General features: G+C 39.3%; 1 protein-coding gene across 1 annotated transcript; it reads left to right on the top strand.

Moving 5' to 3' along the window:
- Positions 1 to 1,854: 1,854 nt before the first annotated feature.
- On the top strand, positions 1,855 to 22,675 carry bin2b (bridging integrator 2b). The gene is made up of 12 exons (XM_034313367.2): positions 1,855 to 2,274; positions 5,698 to 5,778; positions 10,593 to 10,647; positions 14,769 to 14,863; positions 14,951 to 15,046; positions 16,214 to 16,321; positions 16,444 to 16,529; positions 17,504 to 17,579; positions 17,685 to 17,767; positions 18,680 to 19,241; positions 20,130 to 20,228; positions 21,195 to 22,675. Exons 1-12 carry the CDS (start codon positions 2,170 to 2,172, stop codon positions 21,309 to 21,311), a joined length of 1,563 nt encoding a protein of 520 aa, XP_034169258.2. The 5' UTR covers positions 1,855 to 2,169; the 3' UTR covers positions 21,312 to 22,675.
- Positions 22,676 to 23,059: the final 384 nt, after the last annotated feature.

Below are 23,059 nucleotides of genomic sequence, written 5' to 3'. Positions count from 1 at the left end.
CTCAGTAGGTGCCACGAAAAAACAAATAAAAAGCTGTTTTCGTGTTTTCCAATTTTAATCACGAAACAAACAAACAAAACTAACACTAAACGTGGAAAACTAAACGTATTGCTGCTTCCTGACCAACAGTTTACACTTTACAGCCCATGTCCTGTGTATTTATTGTCCTGTGTGTTTGTTTATTGTGTATTTATTGCTCTGTTCTGTGTGTATTCTTTGTCATGCCCTCGTCTCACACTGTTTATGTTGTCTTGCATACTGCTCTGAGCTGCACCATGGTCCTGGAGAAACAACTATATATAGAGGAATGACAATAAAAATCCACTTAACTTGAAAAACGAATGGACACAACACACACACACACACACACACATACACACACATACACACACACGTTGATAAGATACAAATAAATCAGCATGTAAGAATGAAACACATTTATTTTGGAAAAAAAGTTCCTGCAAGAACATGAATTTTAATTTTAAAAAAATCTATTCAATTTCAATTTCAAATGAAGTTATTTTTCTTTCAGAGCAGTAATAAAGTGAGTAAACAGCGCCCCCTGGCGGACGCCCCCTGCAGCTGGTGCAGTCATTAAGAGCTGCTGCACTAATTAATAGTCCACAGTTTGAGGTTTGGGACGAAGCCGAAAGCTGGTCGTTAATGAGGTACTGATGCAGGTGGTGTTGCCAGGTCTGATATTTTCACGCAGGTTGTGAAGAGCTGCATTATTCATCAGATTTGTCTTCTCTAAATTCCAGTAAACTGAATTAAATATACTGTAAACAGCACATGAACAGGATGAAGTGAATTAGCACAATGTCAGAAAAAAGGTACTACACTGTACTTTTCCTTGTCACTGGGCTCGTGCCCTTAATCATACACCTGCGGGACCTTTAGCACCTTTATATCACCTGGAACAGCAGCAACCCTTTAAAGCTTCACTCTGAGACATGAACACAGGGCCATTATAGCCCCTGAATGTGTTTAAAGATAGTCCTTCCTTCCTTCCACTCTCTCTCTCTCTCTCTCTCTCTCTCTCTCTCTCTCTCTTCTTTCTTTTCCTTCCATTCGTTTATTTCACTTACTTTTTTCCTTTCTAATTTAATCATTCCTTCCTTTTCTTTCTTTCTTTCTTTGCCTTCCTTCCACCCATTAACCTAATTTCTTTCTTTTCTGTCTTTTCCTTCCTTCCTTCCTTCCTTCCTTCCATTCTCTCTCTCTCTTCTTTCTTTTCCTTCCATTTGTTTACTTCACTTTTTCCTTTCTATTTTTATTCCCTCCTTTCTTTCTTTCTTTCTTTCTTTGCCTTCCTTCCACCCATTAACTTAATTTCTTACTTTTATGTCATCCCTTCCTTTTTTCCTTCCTTCCTTCCTTCCTCCCTTCCGTTATCTCTCTTAATCTTTGTTTTCCTTCCAATCGTTTACTTCATTTCTTTTTTCCATTCTATTTTTATTCCTTCCTTCCTTGTCTTTCTTTCTTTTCTTTCCTTCCTTCTGTTCTGTCTCGCTTTTGTCTTTCTTTTCTTTCCAATCGTTTACTTCATTCCTTTCTATTTTATCCAGCCCTTCCTTTTCTTTCTTTCTTACTTCCTTCTTTCTTTTTTAATTCATTATTCCCCTTCCTTTCTCTCTTCCTTCTTCCTCTCTTTTTCTCCTTTTTTTCCCTTCCTCTTTCTTGTAACTAAACCCTGAGCTGCTTGTTTATGAGAATACCTGGCAACCCTGACTGAAAGCCTTTTTCTCTCTCTCTCTCTCTCTCTCTCTCTCTCTCTCTCTCCTGCCAGATGGAGTTTTGAGTTTGGTCTGAAAGCTGCAGTTCAGTGTTTCCTCCAGTTTAACACACACACACACACACACACACACACACGTTCTAACATGCATGAAGATGATTAAGTGTGTTAACACACTGCACATCTGCTCTGTCGCAAGCTGCTAAAACATGAGCATGAACTAATCCTCTACACTGCAACACTCCGCCCTTCACACTGCTATAAAGGAAGTCAGACTGCCACGCGCATATAAAAAGGAAGGAGAGTGTGTGTGTGTATGTGTGTGTGTGTGTGAGAGAGAGAGAGAGAGAGAGAGTGTATGTTTGGAGGAGTAGGAGTGTATATGTAAGTGTGTGTGTGTGTGTGTGTGTGTGTTTGAGAGTAGAGAAGTGAAGATGGCTGAGAGCAAAATGAGCTCCAACATCAGTGGAAACATTGGAGCTGGAGCCGGATTCCTGGCCAAGAGGTTCCAGAAGTCCATGAACAGAGCACAGGAGAAGGTAAAGATCCACAGCTGAACTTCTGAGCTTCTGAACTTCATGAACACCTCTCAGATAACACACACACACACACACACACACACACACACTCAAACACAGAGGAAAGCAATCAGATTTCAGGGTGGTGTCTTCATGTGTGTGTCTGTTAACTCGTGGCCACATTACAGCTTTCTGCTGATGATTAATGATGAAGTTTTATTTTCAGTGTCGTGTGTATCCAAGTTTAGAGTCTTAATGGTTTAATATATGACCTGTGACAGATTCTAGACCTGTGTAGTGGACTTCTAATGGACCTGTAGCAGTGTGTTTGTCTCTGGTGGTGGTGTAATGGACCTACAGGAGTGTGTTTGTCTCTGATGGTGGTGTAATGGACCTGTAGGGGTCTACTGGTCTCTGATAGTTGTTTAACAGCGATTTAATGGACTTGCAGGAGTAAATTGATCTCTGATGGTGGTTTAATGGTGATTTAATGGCCCTATAGGAGTGTACTGGTGCTCTAACTGGTTTAATGGTGATTTAAAGGACCTATAGAAGTCTGTTGGTCTCTGATGGTGGTTTAATGTTGATCTGATGCCCCTGTAGGAGTGTAATGGTGCTCTAACTGGTTTAATGGTGGTGTAATGGACCTGCAGGAGTGTACTGGTCTCTGATGGTGGTGTAATGGACCTACAGGAGTGTATCAGTCTCTGATGGTGGTGTAATGGACCTACCTGCAGGAGTGTACTGGTCTCTGATGGTGGTGTAATGGACCTACAGGAGTGTACTGGTCTCTGATGGTGGTGTAATGGACCTGCAGGAGTGTATCAGTCTCTGATGGTGGTGTAATGGACCTACAGGAGTGTATCAGTCTCTGATGGTGGTGTAATGGACCTACAGGAGTGTATCAGTCTCTGATGGTGGTGTAATGGACCTGCAGGAGTGTATCAGTCTCTGATGGTGGTGTAATGGACCTACAGGAGTGTACTGGTCTCTGATGGTGGTGTAATGGACCTACAGGAGTGTACTGGTCTCTGATGGTGGTGTAATGGACCTACAGGAGTGTATCAGTCTCTGATGGTGGTGTAATGGACCTACAGGAGTGTACTGGTCTCTGATGGTGGTGTAATGGACCTACAGGAGTGTATCAGTCTCTGATGGTGGTGTAATGGACCTGCAGGAGTGTATCAGTCTCTGATGGTGGTGTAATGGACCTACAGGAGTGTATCAGTCTCTGATGGTGGTGTAATGGACCTACCTGCAGGAGTGTACTGGTCTCTGATGGTGGTGTAATGGACCTACAGGAGTGTATCAGTCTCTGATGGTGGTGTAATGGACCTACCTGCAGGAGTGTATTGGTCTCTGATGGTGGTGTAATGGACCTACAGGAGTGTATCAGTCTCTGATGGTGGTGTAATGGACCTACCTACAGGAGTGTATTGGTCTCTGATGGTGGTGTAATGGACCTGCAGGAGTGTACTGGTCTCTGATGGTGGTGTAATGGACCTACCTGCAGGAGTGTATTGGTCTCTGATGGTGGTGTAATTGATGTGTGTGATATTTGTGCCTGTGTTTATGCTACAAAACAAACAGGGACTGAAGTGTGTCAGTATTTATGGCTATCTAAACACAGTGAGTCAGTCAGTGACACACTGATGAGTGGAACGATTAAACTCGTTGCCACTGAAATAAGTTTTAGAGTTTAGAGAAACTGTTCGAAAGAGAAACAACATCCTAACGTTTTCATCAGCAGTGATGAAGCGTATCTTAAATACTGAAGTGTGCACACATTGGATACTGGAGTTTGGATCTTGTTGTGAAACAGAAATGTAGTTTCAGTGCCTCTTCGTGTAGCTTCAGTGGAGGTGGTTTAAGACGTGGCCTTACTGTGTGTCTGATATGTTTAAAAAAAAAAATTACACACAGAATCATGAGTGTATTAGCAAGGTGTGTTGTTTAGCTACATGAGTAATTTATGATTTTGTGTGTGTGTGTGTGTGTGTGTGTGTGTGTTTGCCTGTTGCTTCCTGCCCTTACTCACTTCCTCTCTCTCAGTTCACCTCAGTGTGTGAAGTTCGCTTGCTTTGTCAGTGAGAATGGCCTGTACGCTGTTGTTAAGCACATGGTAAAAAACAAACAGAATAATGAGGTAAAATGATAAAAAGAAAGCAGAAATCGTCTAAACCCTGTCATGATTGGTGCATGAAAACTAAATAATAAAGAACAGAACATGTACAAGATGGCATTGTGAGTGTACTACTCCAAAAAAAAGCTAGGATCAGGGGGAAGAGAAAGTAGCGAGAAATTGTGCAAGTAGAGATAATGTTTAAAATCATAAAAGCAGAAGAAGTGTCCAGTCAAAAATATACTCAAGTGAAAGTTAAAAACAACCTTTAAACGAGCTCAAGTATTCAAAAATAAAAGGTAAAGGATGAAATGCTAAAACAATCTGCTCCCTCTGTTGAGCTTCTCATAAATATACATGACTAACGCTATACAGTTTACTAATGAATTAATCTGATGTAACATATCCTGTAAATTACAGGATGCATCACATTTAGCTAGAATTTGACTCGCTAACTAGCTGGAATTGATGCTAGTCTAACCTAGCATTAGCAAAGAAAACAGGCTAACCTAGAAAATATAGCCAGGTAGCCAGGTGTTAGCAAAACCTAGTCTTTCAAATTAGATGGATTTCAGCTGACATGATTGGAATGTAAACTGAGACGATCGGACGCTAAACTGAGACGATCGGACTGTAAACTGAGACGATCGGACTGTAAACTGAGACGATCGGACTGTAAACCGAGACGATCGGACTGTAAACTGCAATTTTTCCTTGGAAATGTAATCAAGAGTACATGTGTTCAATTTCAATAATCCTCAAGTAATTTATAAATCCACCAAAATAATACTTACGAATAGTAACTACAGTTACTGTAGTATTTTCCACCTCTTGCTATGATATACGGTTGAGTGCAAAAGTTTGTGCCCTCTAGGAAAAGGCAACTGATTTAACAACACTGGTCAAACCATGTTAGTGTTAAGATATCAATTATTTAACAAATCAATTAGATATTCATTCAAAACTGTTCTCCAGTCTCATGGCCAGCTTTTGGACACTCTGACCCTGAGAAACTCACGATGATTTAGCATCATGTGATGCTAAATATGATTAGCAGTATAATTTGGATTGTTGTCATGCAGCAGGACTCATTTGTAAAATACATGCATTTTGGTTTTTGGATTTTTTTTTGTTTTTTTTTTAAACACCCAGAAGCCATGCGATTGCTGACTTTGCACACAGTAGCTCTCACTTTTTTTTCCACTGGAATATTTAAAAGTTTCTGTCCTTGATTTTATCTGAGCAGCAAAAATTCATAACATTGTGTTTTCATGGCCGTGTGCCTCCTGTCCCTGTATGAACTTGATGTTTTTGCACTGCAGGTCCTTCAAAAACTCGGGAAAACCATGGAGACAAAAGACGAGCAGTTCGAGCAGTGTGCAGCCAGTCTGAACAAACAACAGGTGAGTGTGTGTGTGTGTGTGTGTGTGTGTGTGTGTGTGTGTGTGTGTGTGTGTGTGTGTGTGTGTGTGTGTGTGTGTGTATAAATGCTATGAGGTGCATCATGCACAAAAAAAGAACAAAAAATAACATAAAATCCAATCAACCACCTGGTTACTGAGTAACAGCGCAGTCCGTCATGCTGTTTTAGGAAAATAATCAAAGTGTAGACTTCTCTGTCCTGAAGATATCGGGAAAACCTCTGACTATTACAAAGTGCTGACACTGGAGACTCCTTCCATGAATGTTAATTAAATAAATGTCTCCTCATAGAAAACCTCACCATATGGACATTATTTCACACATCCACTGTACAAGTGTATGAGCTGTTGCTATAGAAACGATAACGTATTAGAACGAGCGCATTAATATAAACCTGCTCTACTGTCAGAGCTGCTGTTGTAGAGAATTAATCAACACCTTCTGACCAATCAGAATCCAGAATTCAACAGCACTGTGGTGCTGAACGTGGAATAAACCTCATGTTTAACGGATCTCATGTTATTTAAATAGCTAATCACGATCATCTCAAATGATCAATAATCGCTAATCGTGTCGTCTTTACACACGTAGCAGGCGATCGTTGCTTTATGCTTTTAGGTTGGATTTAAGTTTTGGAGCTCGGGAATTCTTATTTTATCCCGTAAACAAGCGTGGATAAATGTCACGTTTTTGTTATAGCTGACGAGCGTGTTGAATCGCAGGAAACTCCACCCAGAGCAGAGCTCTGTCTCAGTCCCTTCGTCTCTCTTAATCGCTCTCTTTAGCTGTAATTGTTTTTTTTTGAACTCCTTATGTGATCAAAGCTCAGTAAGGAAGTATTATACAGTCTGCTTAGTTATGTGTATATATATATATATATACTTTTTAATAAATCACGCTAAATATGAAAATTTATTTACAAATACAGCTGCGTGATATGATGAGAGATTGATTAGAGATGTGTGAGGTGGCAAAAATATTGCAATATCAGTTTTTTTTTTTTTTTTTTTTTTTTTTTTTTTTTTTTTTTTAATTGGCAGAGTGACACATGAAAACTGGTTACACAAAACAACACACAACACATCACAACATGCCATGACAGGTTGAAGAGCCACACCCTGTCCCCTTGCACATACACAGTCCTCTTTGTTGAAGCCTCTATCAGCTTCGTTGCTCAGTGTGGTTTTCTGAACTGCACACACATCTCTCTCGCTGAGACACCAGTCGTTTGCAGGAACGGCCGTGCTCTCTCTCATCACCATCATCAGTGCCGATACCTGACACTCGTCTTTAATTCGACTCTGAGGTTCCCTCAGTCTCCCCTGGCACGGCGTTCAGCTCATCCAGGGTTAGGAGGTTCCTCATGGAGGACGGGATTGGACTTGCCTGGTGCCCCAAGTTTCTGTGAACGAGCTGACTCTCTGTTTGGTTCATGTGAAGCGTAGCGTCACTCGTCACTCAGGTCTAGTGATGCCCTGATTGTGGTGAGGAAGTCCAACCCCACAATGCAGATGTCCTTAAGAAGGAGAAGAAAGCTTTTATTGTGACATACACACATGCAGTACAGTGAAATCCTTTTCTTCACATATCTCGGCTTGGGGTCAGAGCATCAGGTCGGTCATAATACGTTGTCTCTTGGAGCAGGGAGAGTAAAGGTTTTTGCTTAAGAGCCTGACAGCGGTAGCTTGGTGGTGCAGGGGCTTGATTTCACGACCTTCTGATGAGTAGGCCAGAGCCTGAGCCGCTGAGCCATCTTAACGAGAGCGAACCAAAACTTGTGCTCACAAAACTGGTTCCTAGGGCAGTAGGAGTTGAGTAAGACCTCAAGACATCTGATTGAGTTGGACTTGTCTCACAATTATTGGCATTTATACTCGGACTTGTCTTTGTCTTGGGCATTAGTCTCGTTAAACACTGTCTTGGTCTTGACTGAGAGTTTGTAAACATAATGTTTGTCACAAAGTTTGACAAGAAGTAACTCCTTCTAGAAAACAGGCTATTTATTGGTACAATGCATGAATGAGGCCAGCTAGTTGAAGTTTTACCTCGAAAAGGATTCTTCGGTCTTGCTCTCGTTTTCATTGGACTCGATTTTGACTTGGTCTCAACCTCATTAAGACTCGGTCTTGATCTCGGCTAGTACTGGTCTTTGCAGTCTTGGCTGCAGCCCTATTGGCATTGTTCCCTCATTTCTTTAAAAAAATATTTCTATTGGGTGAATCCTTTTGCCATTTGAGCAGAAAAAGCCCATGAGCTACACAAATTGCAGCTTCCTGGTTAGCATTAGCCGTGTAGTCTGGGAAAGCAACTGTTCTCAGCACCGCTATGCTAACAAGATATAATCTCAGAGGTGTTGAACAATTAAGATGGCTTGCTAAGCGCACGGCTAATGTATTTTTTAACAGCCAGTGGTTTTGGAGGGTTGGTTACAGGCGTACGTGCTGCCTGTTAAAATCTTAAAATGCTCACCTTCATCATGATGAACCATTTCTTTCTCACAAGAACTTCAGGGGAAAAATGAGTGAAAACTCGGTACAGATGTTTGCTTGAATTATTTGTGTATTTGGAGACACTGCAGTGATTGTGAGCTGTATTTGCTACCATTGTTTACCAAATGTTTTTAAATGGCACTACTACAATTTGTCAATTCAGATTTTATTTATATAGCGCGTCTGACAACGGACATTGTCACAAAGCAGCTTTAAATAAATCCGTATATGGATTTATCCCTAATGAGCGAAACAGAGATGACGATGGCAAGGAAAAACTCCCTGAGACAACATGAGGAAGAAACCTTGAGAGGAACCAGACTCAGAAGGGAACACATCCTCATCTGGGAGAATTTTCATTCGGGTTTTATTTTTTTCTGCATGAGAGCATCATCAGAGGTTCACAACCACAGCTTAGAGAGAACGGTGCCTATGTGTTCCCCATTCTGACTGCAAGCCCCGTCTTTTCCCACATGGGGATTGACCCACCAGTGACAGACTTCAGGTTTACGTTTGTGCGCATCCAGTCTGCAGGAGCTCTCTTGTCAGTCTAGGGAAGCTCTCCAGAGGCCACGCTGGAAACCTAGCCGGTCAAATATGTCGATGATGCACATCAGCAGCCCCTCAACATCAATCACTCATCATTTCATGATACTGATTATGCTTTGTGATCCCTTTTACGGCAACACCAACCGACCAAATGCCTGTAAACCTTTGTGTCTGATTACTTTCACTAGCGTAACTTCAGTCATGATGCACTGCTGCTGCAGTGTAAGAAAACAATTACAGATTTTTATTTCGTTAAAATAACTCTGAGGTGTGACGGATGTCAAACTAAAACTTTCTGGTAGAGGAATTGACTTCGGTGAAGTTCAGCGTTTAATATTCGCCAGAAATTCAGCAAGGAGGATCCAGAACATGTAAAAATGGGATAAAACTTGAATAAAACCTTTTATTTCTTGTGCAGTTATTCCCAAACAGTGGCCTTTAGTGTTATTAACATTAGAAGATGATGTTAAATGCATTATACAGATGAATGTATTTGTTAATAAATTAGCTGGCTAGTTAAGTTTTGCTTTTGTTGCTAATTTCATCCATGCTAATTCCAGCAGAGTTTATTAAACGTTCGCTAACCAGAAAGCTGAATTCTGAGTTTGTTTGAGTTGGCAAAATATTTTCTTTCTGACTGATTGCTTAACCATCTCGCTAGTCACGCAGGGTTGGTCATGATGAACTTGGGTCAGCTCTTATCAGTTAAAAATATTTACTTTTACTCTTGAATGCTTGAGTATGTTTAAATGTACTGTAGATACTTTATGACTTTCACTGACATACTTTATCGCCTCTGTACTTCTACTATTAATCGAGTAAGATTTTGATACAGTACCCGTACTTTAACTTAAGTACAGTTTGTCCTTTTTCGCCCCTGACTGATGGCTCATTTGAGGTGTGTTTAGAGCAGATGCTATGTCATAACCTCCTGCAGGGTTATTTTAGGGAAAAATGACTGACATTGCACTGGAAATTCCAGTAACTTGTGCAACATCTTGGTGAAAGGAAACTGAAAGATGACGCCTGAGTGGAAAAACGAGTGGGCTAGCCAAAATCCTCCGTCTAAATAACATTATACACTAATGAAAATAGTAACAATAGCACCATATATAAACATAAAATATAATTAAAACCTCATTTTGATGGCAGATTTGTGGTTATTTGCGCCCAATTTCGTATTGTCATTATATAATTAGGCTACCTAATATTAGCTAGCTTGCTAACAAACTTTTTTGACTTACACAATATAATAGTTAGCTAGCTTATGTTAGCTAGCTTGCTTATTTCACAAAATCTGTCTAACATTAGCTTGCTAAAGAACCTTAATGTTAGCTAGCTTTATAACATAATACAGCAGTGCTAGCTAGCAAACTAGCAAACCTGTCTGCTGTATGTAATTGAACAACATATAATAGTTATAATGTTAGCTAACTTACAAGGCTTTGACTTATTTGGCTAGCTACTAAGCAAACACTTCCTGTGGCAAAGTTAGCATTAGCTAAGCTGCAGTATTTCTGGCTCCGCCCATATATTACCATAAAAGGAGGGGAACAAATTTCAGCACAGGTACTTAGTTCGAGTGGAAAAGCACTATAACTTTAACTGTAACTATCCCATGCTTTTATCTGCACTTTCTTCAGAAAGTTTTTTTCATTCTTAATTTTGTCATGTATCAATAAAAATCCAACTTTAACAGTAAATATGAAACAAATAATGTCAAACGTTGATGTCAAACTTGCTTCTTTTTCCTGCAGATGGATGGTTCCAGGTTGTACAAGGACGTAAAGGCGTACTACAACGCAGTCAAAGGTACAGCACTTTTACTGAGAAACTTTTACTGAGAAACTTTTACTGAGAAACTTTTACTGAGAAACCAGCTGATAAATCAACTGTCATATATTATATGGTGTTATATAAATAACTGGCTTAAAGGGAAACGCCGGTATTTTGGCGCTAATCTCTCTGCACACACTGTGTGTGTAGTGTGTATCAATTCCTAGTACTGAGAAAAGAATAGCAAACCACAAACTCGCTCAAAATGGAAACCTGATGCCAGGTTTATACTTGACACGTGACGTTACATGAGCGACTGGCATTGTTCACACACTCGCCTGCTTATCTTCTGTACATCTGTATGATTAATAGCGATATTCACTAGATGACGAGTCAGAGCCAAAACGTCCCAGCCCATCTGGTTTCCAAGTCAAACTGTGAAACGTCTAGCGAGTTTATTCAGAGCAATGTTAGTTAGTTTATTCAGAGCTCCGTCTCTCTTTAAAACGTTCTGCTGTCGTCGTGATTGCCGGCATGAGCCGCGTCTCAAATCAGAAACTATGATCTTACGTTCAGAAGAAGGCTGCTACACAAAACACAGCTTTTGGAAGGCTTGAAGGCTTACATGAGGTTTTTAAAACTCAAACGCTACCTGTAATAGCAAAACCAGTTAGCTTTAGTACTCAATAACAGTCTAGAATAGTACACAAGTATGTGATTTGAGACACAACGTTAATTTGTTAATTTCTGAGGCTGTGCACAAGCGACGCTGCAAACAGCTACGAGATATTGTGGCAGCCATCTTGCAAGTATACATGTGCAAGTATAGTCCAGCCTTAAGTGCAAATATTCTGCTGTTAAATGTTTAAATTGTGTGATTATTAACACCTTGCCATCTTTATGCATTTTGCACTTTTATTATTCAAAAATACACCAAAAGAATCTTCTTTTTTTCTTACACAATATATTAGTATAACGTTAGCCTGCTCAACAGCTTGGCCACTGCTTCTAATCAAACAATATAATATTAACCTAATCTTGGCTAGCTAGCTAGCTACTAAACATGGCTACTTGTATTAATTGTACAATAATGCTACCTAGCTTACTAGCATGCTTGTCTACTGGGTGTACTTGAATGTAACCTATAATAGTAGTTAAAAAACAAGTATAATCTAGCCTTAAGTGCAAATGTTCTGTTAAATGTTTTAATCACGTGACTACAAAACACCATCGCACCTTTACGGATTTTGCGTAGGAGTTCCGCGTTTTAACGTCAGAGTACTCTGCTACACTGTACACTGCTGAACCAGTTGGAATGATTGATAGTTGCTTTGGTGTTTCATTCTTATTAATTAGCTAACATTAAAGCCGTTTATAGCTAACATCAGTTAAATATATTTATTAGCAATAACGCTGAAAATTTTCAGGTAAAAATGGAATGAAAGAAAAGAAAGACTGAATATTTTGACTAATCTACAACGAAGTGTTCAATCTAACACTTACCGTCTACATCGTAACTAACACAGACGAGCGACAAATGATTTGTGAAAGGACAATATCGCTGTCGTGTGCTGCTAGCAGTTAATTTTATGTGTTTATTTATGCAACAGTCCGAAAATAGAATTTATTTTAAAAATAAAAAAATATTACTATATGTCTATAATCGTGCTCATCATTAAATATTTTAGCAAATTTTTAAAAAGAAATTTGTTTTAGAAACACATTTGAACATTTTTCAGGGATGTTTTATCCAGTTTTGTCCAATTTTTACTACATTTCCATTCAATTGATTTTTTTTTTTTAATTTAGAAAATTCATAACATGCAATTTTAAGTAACAATAAATCTGGATATGTTTTTAAATAATTTATGCATGAAAGGGTTAAAAACGAGCGTGACATACACCTCGACTTGAGAGGAAGAAGGTAGACGCTGGCGAATGGACATGTGGCCGTGTCGGAGTGCTCAGTGCTCGCTGAAGTGAACTGCTCTCTCTCTCTCTTATCCCAGATACTGCTCTTTTTTTAATCATTAAATGTGAAATACGTCCAGATTGCTGTCATTTCGTGTCGTCTGTAGGATTTTGGTATCAGAGGAAGCGGGAATGAGGATGGTATCAATATTGATATCGATTTCGATACGTGTCTAACTCATATTTTTGATTCTTGATCATTTCGTTCTCGTTGGTGTCTTTAGGATTTAAACTTGTTGACCTTTGACATTTCCTTGTTTCCTGTTCATGTTCCAGTTAATGACAGTAAAAGAAAATAAGTAAGAGGTTAATTCTTTCTGGTTAATTTTCTTTAACAAGGGCGGGGGGGACAACGTGTGTGTGTGTGTGTGTGTGTGTGTGTGTGTGTGTGTGTGCTGTTGCTGTTCTCCTCTGATAGTGTGGTTTTTGTGGAAAGCACTAGCTGGTACAGACACCGAACCAAACTGAAGCTCTGGTTGTGTTTCTGTTTTCTGCTCACGCTGCGAATGAAGGTGGAAGCGAGAGTGTGTTATTAATAGTTGATTGTGAAACACCGTGTGTGTGTACGTGTGTGTGTACGTACGTGTGTGTGTGTGTACGTACGTGTGTGTGTGTGTACGTGTGTGTGTGTGTACGTACGTGTGTGTGTACGTACGTGTGTGTGTACGTACGTGTGTGTGTACGTACGTGTGTGTGTGTGTACGTACGTGTGTGTGTACGTACGTGTGTGTGTGTGTACGTGTGTGTGTGTACGTACGTGTGTGTGTACGTACGTGTGTGTGTGTACGTGTGTGTGTGTGTGTGTGGTGTGTGTGTGTGTGTACGGTGTGTGTATACGTGTGTGTGTACGTGTGTGTGTATACGTGTGTGTGTGCGTACAGTGTATTATATTGTCCGTAAATGTCAGAGCTTTTCTGATCTCTAAGAGGAGGTGAGTAAAGTATAGCAGCGCTCCTGTGTGTGGTGAGTTTTTGATTTGACAGGAAACTGCAGTGTTAGCGGTTAGCGTTAGCGGCTGGCGTTAACGTAGGTGGAGTTTTCACCCAGAAGAGACACTCCATTTCAAACCAAAGCAAAAGTTCAACTAAAGAGTCACCAGATATTACATTACTCCCCACTAACACCTTTAGTAAAGTAAAGACCTGCGTCTGGGGTGAAGCTGAACGTCTTAACCAGCAACCTGACTGTATAAATAGAGCAACACATAAATGACATTTATCTTATGTCTATGTGTATATATAATTTATATAATAAATATATATTACTTATATAATTTACACAGTAACTTTTCACCTCATGCAGCATCTGTTAACCTCAGAGCTGAAGATTGTGCTGTTTTTCCTTGTTTTATTTAATATTTTGATCTAATTAAGAAGCAGTCTGAATGAAAATATCACTGAATTAAACAAACAAAAAAATAATATATAAAAGATAAGTTTACATTTTATAGATATATGGGTCAAATACAAAACATCAGTCAATTGATATCACTGGAATATTTAATAAATATGTTTATTAATAATCATTTCATAACAAATAGTAAAAATAAACACATACATAATTACAGAATAAATATGTGAATCATGTATAAATAATAATAAATATGATATAAATACAAAAATAATAAACTTTACATAAATAACATTGTGGTATTTTTATTAAATATTTCAGAGATTAGTTTGTACTTTTATTGTAGCTTTTTATTTGTTTTTATTTGCAGCATTTTTTAGAAAAATATTTTATCAGTTGTTAAATTTATAATTTTAATTCTGTAAATATTTCATAAAAATGTGAACCTGTTGTGCACTTTAGAATTTTATTCTTCATTTTTACAGATTTAATTAAAAAAATTTTAATTTAAATTTAATTTTCCTGTGAACAGAAAAGTAACAGTGGAATGATATTAAATAATATTTATGCAGATTAATAATTTACTCTGAGATAAAGATCTAAAATAAAAATTAAATAAATAAATAAAAATTTATGTAAAAAGCGTATGGGACTGTTCAGTGTTATACAGTCAGCTCCAGAATTATTGGCACCCTTCATGGAAATGAACAAAAGAGTGATATTTAACAAAAAATAATTTAATAATAAGTTCTTTGAGTGGAAAGTTTGCATTATTGAGTGTAATGTTTATTTTATAAAGTAAATTTTTTGTGTGTTTTTACTGTTCTGCTTTGTAGCGATGCACGAAACGTCGAAACGTCTCTCTCAGACGCTGAAGGACGTGTACGAGTCGGACTGGCAGGGTGTCGAAGATCTGTCTGTTATTATGGAGGTGAGGAGTCGCGACACACGTCACCGTACTCACGTCATTTCTGTCATTAATGATGTTAAAGTGTGTTGATTTCCGTCTCGGTCTCAGAGCGAGGACCTGCTGTGGAATGATTATGAGGAGAAGTTGAGCGATCAGGTGGTTCGTACGATGGAGAACTACACCAGCCAGTTCCCTGAGGTCAAAGTGCGTATTTCTCTTCACCACTAAAACTATAATTTAAAAAAAAATCATCAATAATCATCGATACCTTATGGATGTTTATCAAATCGTCATCATTCGGTCAGGAATAGAAATAAACAATAGTGCATTCACTGTTGCATCGTGATTGTGAAAATTTTATTTTTACATGCATATAAAAATAATAATAATAATATTCAAATCAGTTTTAAATTAATTTTATAATTGCTTTTGAATTTAAATTATCATTAACCCTACGCTGTGTGTTCATATCACATCATTTTATCAAAAGCTGTCATGATTTAGATTTTATTTATCTCGTTTACATTTCCTAGCTGAAATTTGCTACAGATCTACAGAATCTCAAATAACGTCTTATTCACTACATGTGCTCACTACATAGTGTTTAACGCTATAATGGTGTCATTAAACGCTACCTAGTGCACTTTACACCCAATAAACTTTTAATAAAGAGGGTTTCTTTAAAAATTAACTACTTAAATGTGATATCACTTTTAACACACTTTCTGATATTTAATTAGAAAATAGATACATGGTTTATTAAAATGTGAAAAGATGTGAAAAGTAAAAGTATGCCATAAATGATTAAAATTAAAATGATTACCTTATTCAGAGTTTTTTCTTACATCACATGATACAATGAGATATTCAACTAAAAAGCTAGGAGAAAAAAATTAGAAAAGGAAAAGGTTAGAGAAGAAACTTTATACTAAAGAAAAATTTACTTCTTTTTTTAGGGAAAAGTTAGAGAAATAAAGTTAGGAAATTAATATAGGGAAATAATTGAGGGAAAAAGGTTGAGGAATAAGAACAGGGAAAAGATATGGGGGGAAAGTTATTAAAGAAAAATATGAACTTCATAATATTTTTTTTTAATGATGTAGAAATTATGAATTTTTGAATATTTGAGGAGAGACATTTGTGCCAGTCCTAATGGAAACACATTTTAAAATATTCATGTTTTCAAGATGATTGAAAATATTTTTAAAATTTGTAAAAAAAAAAATCATCTTGTAGGTCATAAAGAATTTTTTAAAAATGGAATAACATTGTGAGGTTAACTTTACATGCTCCTGGATCTTTTCTAAATTGTTTCTCTTTGTGAAAAGCTAAGTGTGTGTGTGTGTGTGTGTGTGTGTGTGTGTGTGTTAGGAGCGAGTTGCTAAACGTGGACGTAAGCTGGTGGATTACGATTCGGCTCGTCATCATCTGGAGTCGCTGCAGAGCGCCAAGAAGAGAGATGACGCAAAAGTATCTAAAGTGAGTTTACTTTTTTTTGTTGTTGTTTTTTTCTCTCTGTAAAAGCGTGCTGTAAGTGTAGAGTGTGATGGTTATTATTTTATATGATGATACTTGATGACGTTGGTGTTGATGTTCCTCAGGCGGAGGAAGAGTTCAGTCGAGCTCAGAGTGTGTTTGAGGATATAAACAAAGAGCTGAGGGAGGAGCTGCCCGTCCTCTACCAAAGGTCAGGGGTTAAAACTGGTGTACATGTGTTTTTCAATCTTTTTGAATTGACATTGCCTTGCGTACATATTCACCCTTTCTAGAACTGTGAAGCATGGTGGTGGGAGCATCATGTTCTGAGTTACTCTTTGCCGCTTGGTTGCTTCTCTGACTAATCCCCTCTTTACCTCACGCTCACTCACGTTTGATGGACAGCCTCCTCTAGGGCAGAGTCACGGTTGTCATGTTCTTTAAATGTTTTAAGAATGGAGTAGGGTGTTTTTTTTTTTTTTTTGTTTTTTTTTTTAAGTAACAAAGCTTTGCCTGATACTTTGTCCCAGACTTGTAATAATCGCTCCTTGTTCTTCATGATGATCTTTTTTTTTTTTTTTTTTTTTCCCACTTCAATATTCTGACATAAAACCCCAGTTGAGTCTATTTCAGTTCACACTACAGCAAGTTCAAAGGGGGGTGAATACTTATGCACACGGTACATTTCATGGATTTATTCATTCATGTTTGTGAATAAGTTTAGAGAAGACATTTTTGATGGTTCAGAACAGTCAGTTCTGATGAGACGAAGTAAATGTTAACGTGAGGTATCAATAATGATAAAAGTGCAACAGCTGTGACCTTGCATGCAAAGCTACTGTTTCAAAGCGCACACACACACACACACACACACACACACACACACACTTTTACTATACCACAGTGTTGACCTTTTATACTTAGACCACAGTAGCGTGGTAGAAGAAAAAACTGATAACAGAAAATGATTATACTTTCGTGATTTATTTATTTTTTCTCCTTTCGTCCTGTGTGGTCCCGATGCAAACGTCTAGTCTGAAGCATTTTATCAAAAACAAAACAAGATCCTCTGCCTGTTGTTCGTATCTGTATTCATATTCGTTTCGGACGCATCCTCTGTTCAGTGTGAATAACGAACCTGTATTCAGTTCCATCGCTGATACTGTGTGTCTGTTCTGCTCTCAGTCGTATCGGCTGCTACGTCACTGTGTTTCAGAACATCTCCAACCTGAGGGACGTCTTTTACAAAGAGATGAGTGTGGTATGAGACCGTCTCCTCTCGTCTTTTTTTTGAGATTTTTTATGGTGTTTTATTTCTCTCAGAGGTGAAAGACATGCTGCTAAATGGTTTTGTTTTTTCTTCCAGTTAAATCACGAGATATATAACGTCATGAAGAAGCTCGAGACGCAGCACTCCACCAAAACCTTCATCATCAAAGGCCTTAACAGGTAGTTCACCATCTCCACCTCATCCAGCTTCATCATAATCACACATTAAAAGGTGTTGATTAGTTTTCTATAACAGCAGCTCTGACAGCAGTGCAGGTTTATATTAATGCGCAAGATCTGATATGTTATTGTTTCTATAGTAACAAAAATATAAAAACGTTGACATGGTGAAGTTTACGTAAAGTAAGGAGATGTTTATATAACGTTTATGGAAGGAGTCTCCAGTGTCAGCGCTTTGTAACAGTCAGAGGTAAAGCTGTAACTGTAAGTTTTCCAACAGCTTCAGGACAGAGGAGTTTACGCTTCTTTGCGGTTTCTCGGTAGAATGTGCAACACACTGCGATTTTTTTTTTTTATTAAATTCAAGAGAGAAAAAAGAGCGGCTGGTGAGGGAACGAGTCTTTATAGCTGCTGTAACGTAAGCGAGAACAGGAACTAACTCTTTTCACGAACATTAAATGTAACTATAAATATTTGAAAAGTATGACATGGTGTTCGTTAATAAGTAAAAAATGTGAAATTGCTGTGCTTTAAGAGAAATAAAACACTAGGCTACATGCTGTTATAGGAAAATAATCAACTTCACAGTGGTAACATTAAATCTGCTTTATCACACCACGCTGTTGATTATTTTACTATAATGGCACCACACACAGTGTTTTATTCCATACTCAATTAATTATGAGAATTATTGATTAACAAGTTACTTGTCAGGAATTTTGGAATTATTTTGTGAGTTTAAATAAAAGTAAAGTTTAATATCTTTGTTCCGTTGCTCTTAATAATAATAATAATAATAATAATAATAGTAATAATAATAACCGAAGGCAGATGTGACGTTTGTGAATTCGTATGAAATGGGTTTAGGATTGTCGTGTAACCTGAAGTTCACGGTGTTTTGTGTTTCCTCAGTACTGCGTCTAAGAAGAGGAAATCTCTGACCATCTCTGCGCCCATCCCCTGTAACACGGCGTTTCCTCCTGATCATCCGGGTCTGAGCAAACTCAGCGTTCCTGAAGAACTCGCACACAGAGACACGGACACACGCTCCGGTAACACACTGCAGGAAAGATCCGACTCGGAGGACTCGAGCTCTGCCGGAAGCGTCCCGAGCACGCCCAGTCGACAGTCCGTGTGCTCCGAGAGCGAGGGCGTTAAAGTCCACGCGAGCAACGGGAGCACGGCGGACACGGCGGAGCAGCCGGGAAGCGAACACGCCGAAGAGGAACGCGCTTCCGTGTCGCCTCCATCAGAGGACACGCAAACGTCTGAAACTCAAGCTGAGCAGGAAGATGAAGCAGCTCATGTAGCAGAGTCCGTCACCACGACGACGAAATGTGAGGAGGAGACGGGACGTGGAGAGAAAGAAGATGGAGGAGGAGGAGAGAGGGAACAAAGTGAAGAGTTAAAGAAAGGACCAGAGGTCATGAGTCAGCAAACGGACAGTTCACAACCTCCTGGATTCCTCTACAAGGTGAGAACTTTAGCTACAACGTCCAACCATAAACAGATTAAACACCAGTTTCTAGCGTGTGTGTAGCGCTGTTATAGGAAAATAATCAACGATGGTGTGGTGACATGAAACAGAGTAACTGTTACTACATGGAAGTGAATTATTTTCCAATAACAGCAATTTACCAACAATTAGAATTTTTTAAAGAACGATATGTGTGCTTTTTATTCATTTATAGTTACGTATAGTGTGTAGTTCCTGTTCTCACTTACGTTACAGCAGCTGTAAACAGTCTTTCCCTCACCAGCCTCTCTCTTTTTTTTTTTTTTTTTCTCTCCTCTGTCCTGAATTTGTTGGAAAAGTTACAGCTTTACCTCTGACTGTTACAAAGTGCTGACACTGGAGACTCCTTCCATAAATTTTAAAGAAACATGTTCTTTCATGTTAAACGTCATATTAACGATTTTTTAATGCATTTATAAAGTCTCTGTGAATGAGCTGTTACTATGGAAACGATAACGTAGTAGAACGGGCGCATTAATGATGATAAACCTGAGCTACTGTCAGAGCTGCTGTTCTAGAAAATTAATCAACACCTTCTGACCAATCAGGAGTTTTATTAGAATATAGGAGAAGAAAAGTTTCTGTTCATCTGCGAGTCCAATATATAGACGCATATATAAAATAAGAGCAACATCGGGCCTGGAGCAGAACCCTGTAGGGCGCCATATTGCTGATGAATCTCCATTAATGCTAACAGACAGGTAACAATCTGTCAAGTAAGATCTAAACCAGGCAGATTAAATTAACCAAGTTATCTAAACTAACCATGTTTTCATCACTGTTGTGGTTAATGCTGGTAAATTCTGCCCTCGAGTCCAACAGAACCAAAACTTTTTTGTTTTCCAGGCCGTTGCTTTGGAGACCCAGGACTCGGATGAAGGTATTCTTCTACTCTTCACTGAAGGAGACGTGCTCCTCGTATTCGCTGATGAAGAAGAAGAAAAGGTGTGTGTGTGTGTGTGTGTGTGTGTGTGTGTGTGTGTGCGCGTGTGTGTATACACTGATTGCACTGACTTTTAGGGTGCAATTGTTGATTTTTTTTTTTTCCTCACTAGTACAAATAACTTAAAATATATAATACATGATAAAAAATTCTGGTCTGTTGCAAGAGTTTCCACAGTTTCTAGACAAACGACCCCAAATGAGCATTATGAATTTTCCATGACCCCAATCCTTTAAATTCCACATTATTCATTTAGGGCTACTGTAACATTTGAATATTTTATTGTGTTCGTATCATGTGTATGTTTAATGTAAGCGACTAAAGACCGAAGGAATATTCCTTGCACTGGCTCACCAGTCTAGTGAGAAGTGTTGTGTTGTTAAAGCAACCTGGTTTATACTTGGTGCACGCAGACGCAGCGGTAACACGAGTGGCGTTATTATTCCCACACTCGCTGTGTATCTTACGTACATCCAGAAGATGTAAAAGTGACGCTCGCTAGACGGCACGTCAGAGCCAAGTCATCCCTGTCCATCAGGCTTCCAAGTCTAACTCTGTAAAATGATTAGCAATTTCCTGCACAGCAACATTCAACACACTTCCTCTCGTTAAACTTTATGCTGTCGTTGTGATTGTTGTCATGAACTCTGTCCTTACATTCAAAAGTGTTTATTAATCTAGAAAATCCAGAAGGTTGGTACATAAAACAGAGCTTTCAGTAGGTTTGAAGGCGACAAGAGAGGATTTTAAACTCAAACCCTAACTGTAACAGGAAACCCTGTTAGTGTTCGTGCTCAATAACGAATAGAAGATTTATGATGCAATCATTTTGTAGACACGTGTTTGTGTGTTTGTGTGTTTGTGTGTGTGTGTGTGTGTGTGTGTGTGTGTGTGTGTGTGTGTGTGTGTGTTTGTGTGTGTGTTTGTGTGTGTGTTTGTGTGTGTGTTTGTGTGTGTGTGTGTTGTAGCCGGACGGTACCGTGTGGGCGATCAGAGAACAGGACTGGATCCAGTACAGAGACCTGACGCTTCTCTCAGGCATCGTCACGGAGACGCTGATTCAGCGAATCGACTCGAACTCCTGAGTCACGTCTCGCCGTTTGATTCCTGACTCAGCAGCTCTGAGTGAATCCTGAGACTCGGAGAACTCGACACGTGCTTTCAGTTCTGCAATCAGAGAACCCAAGTTCCTTCCTCAGCCGTCCTCTTCACTTTCACTTACACATTTCCAACAAACTGCACCTTTTTCACTTCACACAGACGTGGGTGGGTCGGTGTGTGCGTGTGTGTGTTTGTTGGGTTTTTTTTTGGTTGTGTGGGTGTGTGTGTGTGTGTGTGTGTGTTGGGTTTGTTGGGTGTGTGTGTGTGTGTGTGTGTGTGTGTGTGTGTGTTGGGGGTGCGTGTTTGTGCGTGCGTGTGTGTGTGTGTTGGGGGGTGTGTGCGCGTGTGTTGGGTGTGTGTGTGTGTGTGCGTGTGTGCGTGTGTTGGGTGTGTGTGTGTGCGTGTGTTGGGTGTGTGTGTGCGTGTGTTGGGTGTGTGTGTGCGTGTGTTGGGTGTGTGTGCGCGTGTGTTGGGGGGTGCGTGTGCGCGTGTGTGCGTGTGTTGGGTGTGTGTGCGTATGTTGGGTGTGTGTGCGCATGTTGGGCGTGTGTTGGGTGTGTGTGCGCGTGTGTTGGGGGTGTGTGCGCGTGTGTTGGGGGTGTGTGCGCGTGTGTTGGGGGTGTGTGCGCGTGTGTTGGGGGTGTGTGCGCGTGTGTTGGGTGTGCGCGTGTGTGTGTGTTGGGTGTGTGTGTGTTGGGTGTGTGTGTGCGTGTGTTGGGTGTGTGTGCGTGTGTTGGGTGTGTGTGCGTGTGCGTGTGTTGGGGGGTGTGTGTGTGTGTGTGTGCGTGTGTTGGGGGGTGTGTGTGTGTGTGTGCGTGTGTTGGGGGGTGTGTGTGTGTGTGTGCGTGTGTTGGGGGGTGTGTGTGTGTGTGTGCGTGTGTTGTGCGCGTGTGTTGGGGGTGCGTGCGCGTGTGTTGGGGGTGCGTGCGTGTGTGTTGGGTGTGTGTGTTGGGGGTGCGCGCGTGTGTGTTGGGGGTGCGTGTGTGTGTGTGTGTTGGGTGTGCGTGTGTGTGTGTGTGTTGGGTGTGCGTGTGTGTTGGGTTTTGCTAAAATATGTTAAAAATATATTTTTGTGTGACTGTTTCTTCAGTATTTCCAGAACAGCTGATGATCTGATTTCAGTGTTTAAAGTGCAATCGTCATATTTCTAAAATTCTGCTTCTTCAGCTTATTTCTTTTTTTTTTTTATATTCTAAACTCTCAGCGCTTTCTCTCGCTCTCTCACAAACGTCGTAAAATTGAAAGTTATATTAAAACAGAATAACTGTGAAACATCCTGAACATTTTATACACACATTTTTAAATAATACAACTTACTATATATTCAATAAAGATTTAATGTCTATAATGTTTGTTTATTGTTGTTTATTCAATGGCTGTGCATGCTTTAGGACATTTAACCCCAAATTCTTTATCTTTTTCTCGTATTTTTTTGTAATTGCGCCACTTTCTGGTGAAAAACTGAACTTCTGCCAGATAATCAGCAGGTTTAAAGCTAATGTCTTTGGGCATGAAATCACTGAATAGTCGAGAGAGCAACAGAAATCAGGAAAATGCTTTATTTTAAAATGTCACATGATTTTGGAGGTGATTTACATCTTGTATTTTAATACAATCAGCCCAAAAATAGAGTTATATATGTAACATAAACTATTAAAAAATATGTACAGTAATAATTTTGCTGATTTATTGCAGCCTTTCCACCAGGGCTTTGTGATAATGTTGATACCAT

The sequence above is a fragment of the Pangasianodon hypophthalmus genome, chromosome 2, assembly GCF_027358585.1.
Source record: "Pangasianodon hypophthalmus isolate fPanHyp1 chromosome 2, fPanHyp1.pri, whole genome shotgun sequence".
NCBI lineage: Eukaryota > Metazoa > Chordata > Actinopteri > Siluriformes > Pangasiidae > Pangasianodon > Pangasianodon hypophthalmus.
Note: the sequence above shows the minus strand (reverse complement) of the source record. Positions and strands in the feature narration are given on the sequence as shown.

Bases quoted from the DNA above. Each gene is read 5' to 3' on its own strand.
- bin2b (XM_034313367.2), top strand. From the start codon at position 2,170: ATGGCTGAGAGCAAAATGAGCTCCAACATCAGTGGAAACATTGGAGCT. The intron at 16,322-16,443 runs GTGAGTTTACTT...GATGTTCCTCAG, and splicing joins ATGACGCAAAAGTATCTAAA to GCGGAGGAAGAGTTCAGTCG. The intron at 16,530-17,503 runs GTCAGGGGTTAA...TTCTGCTCTCAG, and splicing joins CTGCCCGTCCTCTACCAAAG to TCGTATCGGCTGCTACGTCA.